The following is an 11,704-nucleotide window of genomic DNA, read 5'->3' on the forward strand; positions in this document are numbered from 1 at the left end:
TTGCAGGTAAGACAATCAGGCCAGGATTTTATTCCATACCAGACTGATCTCCATACAATTTCCTCTTGCCCTTTACCCCCAGAGAAATAGGACATGTATGGACTCAGCTAGGCTGAGCTTGTGTGAACAGAGAGCTTGTCCACATGCTAGCTGATGGATGACTTCGATTTCTGCTTCTGCACTAGACGTGGGCAGTATTTCCTTGGAGCCCTTGGTCTGATTATCCTCCTCCCAGTGATAGAAACACTTTCCTTGCTATTCTGATCCAAATCCAAAGACGGTGACCTAGTGGATGAGAGAGGGACATATGTGTCAGCAGGCGGACTCCTGTCCTCACCCCTGCCTCCCTTCACTCAGCATCTGGGATGACAGGTTGCCCCTGGGAGCTGGGAGGAGACTGGAGCTCACCACCAGGAAACAGACTCTGGACACTCTCCTAGAGTCACTGAGGAGCCCAAAAAAGAGAATGTCAACTCGCTTCTTCTCATAATATTGGAGGAAGAGAGGGGAACCCCCAGGACATAAGAGAAGGGCATTCCAGGCAAATGGAATGGTGCATGAGGCAGCTCATGTGTCTGGGGATTTCTACGAGCCCATAATGAGAGCCTGGGAGACAGGAGGCAAGAGGAGGAGTCAGAACATGTAGAGTCTTTTTTTTTTTTTTTTTGAGATGGAGTCTCACTCTGTCACCAGGCTGGAGTGCAGTGGCACAATCTTGACTAACTGCAACCTCCGCCTCCCGGGTTCAAGCAATTCTTCTGCCTCAGCCTCCCGAGTAGCTGGGACTACAGGCATGTGCCACCACGCCTGGGTATTTTTTCTATTGTTAGTAGAGATGGAGTTTCACCATATTGGCCAGGCTGGTGGTGAACTCCTGACCTCATGATCTACCCGCCTCAGCCTCCCAAAGTGTTGGGATACAGGCATGAACCACTATGCTTGGCCTACATGTAGAGTCTTGAAAGCCAGGCAGAAAACTTTAGACTCCATGCTGAAGGCATTGAGGAGCAGGAATTTTAAGAGAAGATACAAGTATCTTTCCTGCCTGGGCACAGTTGTGCAAGACACAGAACACAGCCTTGGGCCCCAGGGATGACACTGACCCTGGTAAGGCAGCCAGTTGTCCTGCTTGCACCTGGAGAGGAAGGGGGAGGGAACTGACCTGGGGCCCTTCCCACAGCAACCCACAGCCACATCCTACCCCTTTTCCTATTCCCCCTCACCATGTCTTTGCTATCTTCCACTCCACTAGGGAACCAGACCGTCTTCCAAAATCTGAGAAAGAATTGAAGGTGGAGGAGTTTGGGCCACAAGACCTAGGAAAGTCCTGCAAGTGTCTCCACTAAGCCAATAGAAGGTCTTCCCAGAGCCCCTGCTGTTATTCCCTGCAGTGACCTCCCCTCACCCCCACACAGAGAGTGTTTGGGGACACCTCCTCCATCACCTCATCACTTAGATCATCTGAAGTCCACACCAGGTCAGAGAGCTTCTGCAGCAGCATCTCCAGCTGCATCCAGGAGCCCTGGTCACTGGCATTCCTGGGATAGATGAAGCATTGTGGGTGGTTTGGTTCTTCACCTTCATCTCAAAGCCCTAGACTTGGGGCCCGCTTCATCTTGGGAAGGGGAGCAGACACTGATGGAACTGTGGGGCAGGCCTGGCCCTCCTGTTCCCGCCCTCTCCCCAGCACCCACCTGAAAACCACAGGGTATTGGTCGATGTCGTTACCAAGGGTGAAGCCCTGCAAGGTATGTGGGCACCCCAACAGCACACAAGTCCCACAATAGAAATCAAAATGGCTCCCCGAGAGCCTGGGAATCACTTTAGACAGCTTCCTCCACAATTTCTCAAGCTGGCTTCCTGAGTTCATGCCCTGGAAACAGAAAGAGGGAGATTGGGGGCTGGGCCCAGGGGAGAGAAAACAGAGCTGGGTGGGTGAGATCTCCACCCAGAGGCTGTGAAGACAGGGCCAAGGGCAGGGATTTGGGCGGAAGGTGGGAGATGGGTGAGGCCCAGGAAGCATGGCAGATAGGGCCGGGCCCAGTATTGACCACTGACCAACCACCAGGGCACAGTGTCAGAGGTCATAGACTCTCTTGTCCTCAACAGGTACCCCGTGGTCTTCCTGGAGCATGCATCAAGCCAGTTCCATTTGTGGGCTGTGTAGCCGCAGGAGGAGCAGTTGAGGGTCTCAGAAGGGCAGCCACACTTCCCTGAACTGAACCAAGGGCAGTTGCAATGTCGTAGTACCAAGTACATTCGTTTTTCCTGGGGTGCTGATTCAGGTGTCAGATCCAGATAGGGGGTCATCAGCCAGAGGATGAGCATCCAAAAAACCCACAGGACAAAAATCTGCCAGCGCTTCATGTCTGACCCAGGTGGTGGCTCCCGTGGTGGGCCGCAGACTGGCTTCTCTACCTGGAAGGATGAGGGGCTGAGGCCACAGGCAGCACCAGCTTCCCTCTGTCCTGTCGGCCTCCACAGCTCCCCATCCCTCCGACCTCCACCTCCTTCCAACCCCTCCTCTCCTGCCTCACTATCCATTTGCTCACCCCAAAAAAGGACTCTGACTAGGCATGGGGTGGAAGAGGCCAGGGCAGAGAGATAGCATGTGGCTAGTCCTGCGAGGGGAAGGAATACCTCAGTGGGGCCCTTGGTGTTATCCCAGTTATATCATAGATCTCATCACAAAGTACACATTGTGACCTCCCTCCTTTAGCCTGCCTGGAAAAAGCCACCACCTTTCTCTGACACCCAAACAACCTCCACTGGATGTAAGCTACATGAGGACAGGGGCTGAGCTAGTCTCTCTTCTTCACCTCTGCAGCTCTAAGACTTAGAATTATTTAATAAATATTTATGGATAAATAAACAGGTGTTGAGAGGGAAATTTTTTTTTTTTTTTTTTTTTGAGACGGAGTTTTTGCTCTGTCGTCCAGGCTGGAGTGCAGTGACGTGATCTTGGCTCACTGCAACTTCTGCCTGCCGGGTTCAAGCGATTCTCATGTCTTACCCTCCCAAGTAGCTGGGACTACAGGCACGTGCCACCATGCCTGGCTAATTTTTGTATTTTTAGTAGAGACGGGGTTTCGCCGTATTGGCCAGGGTGGACTCAAATTCCTGACCTCAAGTGATCCGCCCACCTCAGCCTCCCAAAGTGCTGGAATTATAGGCGTGAGCCACCATGCCCAGCTGGGAAATTTATTTTTTTTTAATTATTATTATTATTTTGAGACGGAGTTTCACTCTTGTCGCCCCGGCTGGAGTGCAGAGGCATGATCTCGGTGCACTGCAACTTCTGCCTCCTGGGTTTAAGTGATTCTCTTGCCTCGGCTTCCCAAGTAGCTGGGATTACAGGCGCCCACCACCATGCGTGGCTAATTTTTTTTGTATTTTTAGTAGAGATGGGGTTTCACCATGTTGGTCAGTCTGTTCTCTAACTCCTGACCTCAGGTGATCTACCCGCCTTGGCCTCCCAAAGCGCTGGGATTACAGGCGTGAGCCACCGCGCCCTGCCCCAGCTGGGAACTTTAAATACACTTATGTGTGATGCCCTCTCTGGAGTTGTGTGACATCAACTCAATCCTCTCTTGTAGTCTCTATACCCCATATCCAACAGCCTACTAGATTGCCACTTAGATGGCTCAGCGACATCTCACCTGAATAAGCCTGACTGAACCCAGCATTTTCCCTGTAAACCAACCCTTCCCAAAACTTCTATCTCTTGTTTTGAGACGGAGTCTTGCGCCGTCACCCAGGCTGGAGTACAGTGGCGCAATCTCAGCTCACTGCAACTTCTGCCTCCAGGGTTCAAGCAATTCTCCTGCCTTTGCCTCCCGAGTAGCTGGGATTACAGAAGCGTGCCACCACACCCGGCTAATTTTTCATATTTTTAGTAAAGACAGGATTTCACCATGTTGGCCAGGCTGATCTCGAACGCCTGACCTCAGGTGATCTGCTCACCTCGGCCTCCCAAAGTACTGGGATTACAGGCGTGAGCCACTGCACTCAGCCTCAAAACTTCTCTATCTCAATAAATGATTCCACCATGTACCCAGTTATTGAAACCAGAACTCATGTATTCTTGATTCCTCCTACTCCTATGATACCCAAATTCTTTCTTTTTTTTTTTTTTTTTTTTAAGGACAAAGTCTCTATCACCCAGGCAGGAGTGCAGTGGCACAATCTTAGCTCACTGTAGCCTGTGCCTCCAAGGTTCAAGCAATCCTTTTGTGTCTGGAATTGGTGGGTTCTTAGTCTCACTGACTTCAAGAATGAAGCTGCGGATGCTCGCGGTGTTACAGTTCTTAAAGATGGTGTGTCCAGAGTTTGTTCCCTCTGATGTTCGGACATGTTCGGAGTTTCTTCCATCTGGTGGGTTCGTGCGTGGTCTGGTTGGTTTCAGGAGTCAAGCTGCACGCCTTTGGGGTGTTATAGCTCATAAACCCAGTGCGGACCCAAAGAGTGAGCAGCAGCAAGATTTATCGCAAAGAGCGAATGAACAAATCTTCCACATTGTGTAAAGATACCAGGTTGCAGCTGCTAGCTGGGGCAGTCTGCTTTTATTCCCTTATCTGACCCCACCCACATCCTGCTGATTGGTCCATTTTACAGAGAGCTGATTGGTCCATTTTGACAGGGCGCTGATTGGCAGGTTTACAAACCTTTAGTAGACACAGAGTGCTGATTGGTGCATTTATAAACCTTGAGCTAGACACAAAGTGCTGATTGGTGCATTTACAATCCTTTAGCTAGACACAGCGAGCTAGACGAAAAGTTCTCCAAGTCCCCACTAGATTAGCTGGACACAGAGCACTGATTGGTGCATTTACAAACCTTGAGCTAGACCCAGAGTGCTGATTGGTGCATTTACAATCCTCTAGCTAGACATAAAACTTCTCTAAGTCCCCACCAGACTCAGTAGCCTAGCTGACTTCACCTGGTGGATCTCATGCCAGGGCCACGGGCAGAGCTGCCCGCCAGTTCTGTGCGGCGAGCCTGCACTCCTCAGACCTTGGGTGGTGGATGAGACCCTGTGCCGAGGAGCAGGGGGCAGTGCCCATCAGGGAGCCTCAGGCCACGTGGGAGACCACTGGTGCAGGGGTGTGGGGCTTGGGCATGGTAGGCTGCAGGTCCCCAGCCCTGCCCTGTGGGGAGGCGGCTGAGGCCTGGCAAGAACCGAGGTCGGCGTGGGCTTCTGGCAGTGCTGGGGGACCCAGTGCACCCTCAGCAGCTGCTGGCCCGGGTGCTAAGCCCCTCACTGCCCGGGCCCATGGTGCTGGCCGGCCGCTCAGAGTCGGGGCCCGCCGAGCCCACGCCCACCCAGAACTCGCTCTGGGCCGCATCCCGGGTTCCCGCCAACCCCTCTCCCTCCGCACCTCTTCACAAGCAGAAGGAGCCTGCTCAGGCCTGGCCAGCCCAGAGAGGGGCTCCCACAGTGCAGCGGCGGGCTGAAGGGCTCATCAAGCGCGGCCAGAATGGACGCAGAGGCCGAGTAGGCGCCGAGAGCAAGCGAGGGCTGCTAGCATGTTGTCTCCTCTCACTCTCACCTCAGCCTGCCAAGATGCTGGGACTACAGAAGTGTGCCACCACATTAGGCTTATTTATTTATTTAATTTATTTCTGAGACAGAGTCTCACTCTGTCGCCCAGGCTGGAGTGACTCACTGCAACCTCTGCCTCCCAGGTTCAAGTGATTCTCATGCCTCAGCCTCCCAGGTAGCTGGGACTACAGGCGTACAACACCGCACCTGGCTCATTTTTGTATTTTTTAGTAAAGACGGGGTTTCACTGTATTGGCTAGGCTGGTCTCCATCTGGCCTCAAGCAATCCGCCTACCTCAGTCTCCCAAAGTGCTGGAATTACAGGCATGAGCCCCTGAGCCTTTCTGATTTTTTTTTTTTTTTTTTTTTTTTTTTTTTTAGGTGGAGATGGAGTTTACTGTGCCAGCCCTGTCTGGAACTCCTGAGCTCAAGTGATCCACCCTCCTTGACCTGTCAAAATGCTGGGATTACAGGCATGAACCACTGCGCCCAGCCTCAAATCCGTTTTTTAATTCATTTGTTTCTGTTTCTAAGTCATCTTCTTCATCTCCACTGCCATCCCCTTAATTCAATTGTAGTCTTGTAAAGGTAGTAAAATAATGAAAAATTTTAAGTTGTTTTTAAGGTTCAAGAAAAAAAACAGAACATTTTGGTTTTTTAAAAATCAAAACAGGCCGGGCGCGGTGGCTCAAGCCTGTAATCCCAGCACTTTGGGAGGCCGAGACGGGCGGATCATGAGGTCAGGAGATCGAGACCATTCTGGGTAATACGGTGAAACCCCATCTCTACTAAAAAATACAAAAAACTAGCTGGGCGAGGTGGCGGGCGCCTGTAGTCCTAGCCACACGGGAGGCTGACGCAGGAGAATGGCGTAAACCCGGGAGGTGGAGCTTGCAGTGAGCTGAGATCCAGCTACTGCACTCCAGCCCGGTTGACAGAGCAAGACTCCCTCTCAAAAAAAAAAAAAAAAAAAAAAATCAAAACGTTTTATTCAATGGGATAAGAACAAGTAAAATTGTTCATCTTAGCTAGAGGAAAGCTGCGCTGGATATTGCATAGCTTTTAAATCAATTCACCCAAAAATCTGAGTAAGGTCTGTAGGCTAGTTAATTATATCATACCAATGTCAAGTTCCAGGTTTTGAAAAAGTACCATATGGGCCGGGCACGGTAGCCCACACCTGTAATCCTAGCATTTTGGGAGGCAAGGTGGGCGGATCACCTGAGGTCAGGAGTTCAAGACTAGCCTGACCAACATGGAGAAGCCATGTCTCTATTAAAAATACAAAATTAGCGGGGCGTGGCGGCGCATGCCTGTAATTCCAGCTACTCCGGAGGCTTAGGCAGGAAAATCACTTGAACCTGGGAGGTGGAGGTTGCGGTGAGCCGAGATTGGGCCACTGAACATGATTTTACCTGGGCAAAAAGAGTGAAACTCTGTCTCAGAAAAAGAAAAAGTACTATATGTACTATATGGTAAGACACTACCATTAAGAGAAAATGAAGGCCAGGCACAGTGGCTCATGCCTGTAATCCCAGCACTTTGGGAGGCCAAGGTGGGGTTTGAAGCTTGAAGCTAGGAGTTTGAGACCCGCCCGGGCAACACAGCAAGACCCCTTCTCTACACACATACACACACACACACACACAATTAGCCGGGCATGGTGGTGTGCGTCTTTATTCCTAGCTACTTGGGAGGTTCAGGTGGGAGGATCACTTGAGTCCAGAAGTTAAAGGCTGCAGTGAGTTGTGATAGCAGCACTGCACTCCAGCCTGGGTGACAGAGCAAGACTCTGTCTCTGAAAAAATAAAGCAAAAATAAAGAATAAAATGGGAAAATGAATGATGGGTACATGGGACTTTTCCGTACTATTTTTTACGATTTCTTGTGTGCCTATGGTTATTTCAAAATAAAAAAGTTTAAAAAATTATCTACCAGCCTGGGCAACATGGGGAGACCCTATCTCTACAAAAAATACAAAACTTGGCCATTGTGGTCCCAGCTACTTAGGAGGAGGCTGAGGTAGGGATCGCTTGAGCCCAGGAGGTCGAGGCTTTGGTGATCTGTGATCGTGCCACTGCACTCCAGCCTGAGTGACAGAGTGAGACCTTGTCTCAAAGAAAAAACAAATCATCTAGGAAAAGATGCATAGCAAGTTTTATTGCTATTTCATTTACATCAACTGCTATAATTTTTTTTTTTCTTCTTTGAAATGGAGCCTTGCTCTGTTGCCAGGCTAGAGTGCAGTGGCCTGATCTCAGCTCACTGCAACCTCTGCCTCCTCGGTTCAAGAGATGCTCAGCCTCCGGAGCAGCTGGGAGTACAGGTTTAGACTCCAGCTAATTTTTGTATTTTTAGTAGAGATGGGGTTTCACCGTGTTGACCAAGATGATCTCGATCTCTTGACCTTGTGATCTGCCTGCCTCTGCCTCCCAAAGTGCTGGGATTACAGGCATGAGCCACTGTGCCTGGCCAGCTGGTATAATTTTTTTAATTTTTGTAAACTCATAAAATTTCCCATTTAACCATTTAAAAAAATATTTTGGCCTGGTGTGGTGGCTCATGCCTGTAATCCTAGCACTTTGGGAGGCTGAGGCAGGCGGATTGCCTGAGCTCAGGAGTTCAAGACCAGCCTGGGCAACACGGTGAAACCCCATCTCTACTGAAATACAAAAATTAGCCAGGCGTGGTGGCGTGCACCTGTAATCCCAGCTACTTGGGAGGCTGAGGCAGGAGAATTGCTTGAACCGGGGAGGCAGAGGTTGCAGTGAGCCAAGATCATGCCACTGTACTCCAGCCTAGGAGACAGAACGAGACTGTCTTAAAAAAAAAAAAGTTCCGAGATACAGGCCAGGAGCGGTGGCTCATGCCTATACGCCTATAATCCCAATACTTTGGGAGGCCAGGGCAGGAGGATTACAAGGTCAAGGGATTGAAACCATCCTGGCCAACATGGTGAAACCCCATCTCCACTAAAAATACAAAAATGAGTTGGGTATAGTGGCGCGTGCCTGTAATCCCAACTACTCAGGAGGCTGAGGCAGGAGAATCATTTAAACCCGGGAGGCGAAGTTGCAGTGAGCTGAGATCGAGCCACTGCACTCCAGCCTGGCCACAGACTCCGTCTCAAGAAAAAAAAAAAAAAGAAGAAAGTTCCGGGATACATGTGCAGGTTTGTTACATAGGTAAATGTGTGCCATGGTGGTTTGCTGCACCTATCAACCCATCACGTAGGCATTAAGCCCCGCCTGTATTAGCTGTTCTGATGCGCTCCCCCTCACTGGCCTGCCCACCAGGCAGGCCCCAGTGTGTATTGTTCCCCTCCCTGTGTCCACGTGCTCTCATTGCATTTTATCCATTTTTTTAATGTGCAACCATCATCACTACCTAGTCTCAGAACACATTCATCACTCCAAGCATATTCTAGTGAATAATACATTGAATAAGACTAGAGTCAATAATATGACATTCATATCCCCACTACCCATTTTTTCCAGATCTTAACATTTCTTTGCTTTTGCTGTTCTGGTATTTAGGTATGAATATATGTTCATTTATCCTGTTAAGAGTACATTCAGGCTTCCTAAATATGAGAACTCTTTTTTTTTTTTTTTTTTTTTCTTGAGACAGAGTTTCACTCTTGTTGCCCAGGCTGGAGTGCAATGGCGCGATCTCGGCTCACCGCAACCTCCACCTCCCAGGTTCAAGCAATTCTCCTGCCTCAGCCTCCAGAGTAGCTGGGATTACAGGCATGCACCACCACGCCCAGCTAATTTTGTATGAGAACTCTTGCCTTTCATCAATTCTGGATAATTCTCAGTCATTTCTTTCAAATATTGCCTCTCCCTTATTCTCAGTATTTCCTCCTATTAGAAAATTCCTATTAGGCAAATGTTGGATTTTTTTTCTTTCTATCCTTCAAGTATCTGAATCTCTCTTTTACATCTATGATTTTATTTCTCTATATTACATTATGGGTAATCTTTTTCAGCTCCATCTTTCTGTTCAATATTTCTCTCTCTCTCTCTCTCTCTCTATTTTTTTTTTTTGAGACAGAGTTCTCACTTTGTTGCCCAGGCTGGAGTAAAGTGGCCTGATCTCAGCTCACTGCAACCTCCACCTTCCAGGTTCAAGCAATTCTCCTGCCTCAGCCTCCCAAGTAGCTGGTATTACAGACGTTCATCACCACACCTGGCTAATTTTTGTATTTTTAGTAGAGATGGGGTTTCACCATGTTGGCCAGGCTGGTCTCAAACTCTTAACTTCAGGTGATCCACCCGCCTTGGACTCCCAAAGTGCTGGGATTACAGGTGTGAGCCACTGCACCCGGCCAATATTTCTCCCTTTAACTGTTCCTAATTGGTTGTTTAGGCCTTCTACTGGTTTTAAAACTTAAATGACTATTTTTCATTTCTAGAAATTCTTTGCAATGTACTTTCAGTCTTTTTTTTCCCCCCCCATGGGGTCTCGCTCTGTCACCAAGGCGGGTGTGCAGTGGTGCAATCTCGGCTCACTGCAACCTCCACTTCCCAGGTTCAAGTGATTCTCCTGCCTCAGCCTCCTGAGTAGCTGGGATTACAGGCGTGCGCCTGCCATCTTGGGAAAGTCAATTCACCTCTTGGCTTCCTCATCTATAAAATGAGACTTGAAGTAGCACCTAGGCTGCACGTGCAGTGGCTCACATCTGTAATCCCAGCACTTTGGGAGGCTGAGACAGGTGGATTGCCTGAGGCCAGGAGTTAGAAACCAGCCTGGCCAACATGGCAAAACCCCATCTCTACTACAAATATAAAAATTAGCTGGGCATGGTGGCGTGCACCTGTAATCCCAGCTACGCAGGAGGCTGAGGCACAAGAATTGCTTGAACCTGGGAGGTGGAGGTTACAGTGAGCTGAGATCACGCCACTGCACTCTAGCCTGGGTGACAGAGCAAAACTCTGTCTCAAAAAAAAAAAAAATAGCACCTAACTCCCACGTTGTTTTGAGGGTGAAATGGATTACGGCAATGGGCATATTGTCCATGTTCAGTTAGTATTAGTTTCTCCTTGCCTTTGCTCCTTCCTTGGTGAGCTGCAGCCTGAGGGCTGAGTCAGGCTGCCACAAGTCACCCAACTCCAGTGTCCCTCCTCTTCCTTTCTGTGGAAGCATTCCCTAACCCAGCATGTTGGTCACTTTCTCTTACAGACTCCCATGGTCCCCTGTGCCACCTCTTATCAAAGTTTTGATCTTAAGTCATTGAATGATTTGAGCTATGAACTTTGAAATAAAACAGATTGGAGTTTAGATATTATCTTATTAGTCACTCAAAGCTTTTAATCAGGGATGATAATAGCAGTTAGTGTCTAAGGTTGTTTTTGTTGTTGTTTTGTTTTTAGAGACAGGGTCTTGCTATATTGCCCAGGCTGGTCTCAAACTCCTGGGCTCAAGTGATCCTCCCTCTCCTGCCTCAGTCTCCCAAGTAGCTGGAACTACAGGTGTGTACCACTGTGCATGGCCTAAGGTTGTTGTGAAGATGAACTGACATGATATAGGTGAAGATAAAAGAGTTCACAACAGGGCAGGTGCGGTGGCTCATGCCTGTAATCCCAGCACTTTGGGAGGCCAAGGCAGGCAGATCACTTGAGGTCAGAGTTCGAGACCAACCTGGCCAACATGGTGAAACCCCATTTCTACCAAAAATATAAAAAATTAGCCAGGTGTAGTGGCGGACCCTTGTAATCCCACTACTCGGGAGGCTGAGGCATGAGAATCGCTTGAACCGGGGAGGCGGAGGTTGCAGTGAGCTGAGATTTCACCACTGCACTCCAGCCTGGGTGACAGAATGAGATTCCGTCTCAAAAAAAAAAAAAAGTTTACCACCATATCTGCCACATAGTAGGGGCTTGATAAATGCTAGCCTTTTTTTTTTTTTTTTGAGATGGAGTCTCACTCTGTCACCCAGGCTGGAGTGCAGTGACGCGATCTTGGCTAACTGCAACCTCTGCCTGCCGGGTTCAAGCCATTCTCCTGCCTCAGCCTCCCAAGTAGCTGGGACTGCAAGCGTGCACCACCATGCCTGGCTAATTTTTTGTATTTTTAGTGTAGACAAGGTTTCACCATGCTGGCCAGTCTGGTCTTGAACTCCTGACCTTGTGATCCTCCCACCTCTGACACCCAAAGTAC

General features: G+C 49.2%; 1 protein-coding gene across 2 annotated transcripts; it reads right to left on the reverse strand.

The window, feature by feature from the left end:
• Positions 1-2,646, reverse strand: LOC101013364 (uncharacterized protein C20orf173). Of its 2 annotated transcripts, none has more exons than XM_003904807.5 (6): positions 2,553-2,646; positions 2,059-2,418; positions 1,695-1,873; positions 1,445-1,538; positions 1,224-1,275; positions 1-285 (listed from the first exon to the last, which is right to left on the reverse strand). In XM_003904807.5, exons 2-5 carry the CDS (start codon positions 2,365-2,367, stop codon positions 1,249-1,251), a joined length of 609 nt encoding a protein of 202 aa, XP_003904856.1. In that variant the 5' UTR covers positions 2,368-2,418; positions 2,553-2,646; the 3' UTR covers positions 1-285; positions 1,224-1,248. The 2 variants fall into 2 exon arrangements, with proteins under 2 accessions (XP_003904856.1, XP_009214496.1); XM_009216232.4 differs by having other exon boundaries at positions 1,695-1,901; positions 2,114-2,418; positions 2,553-2,640.
• Between the last annotated feature and the right edge of the window lie 9,058 nt (positions 2,647-11,704).

Source organism: Papio anubis, chromosome 16, assembly GCF_008728515.1.
Source record: "Papio anubis isolate 15944 chromosome 16, Panubis1.0, whole genome shotgun sequence".
NCBI classification, from domain to species: Eukaryota; Metazoa; Chordata; class Mammalia; order Primates; family Cercopithecidae; genus Papio; species Papio anubis.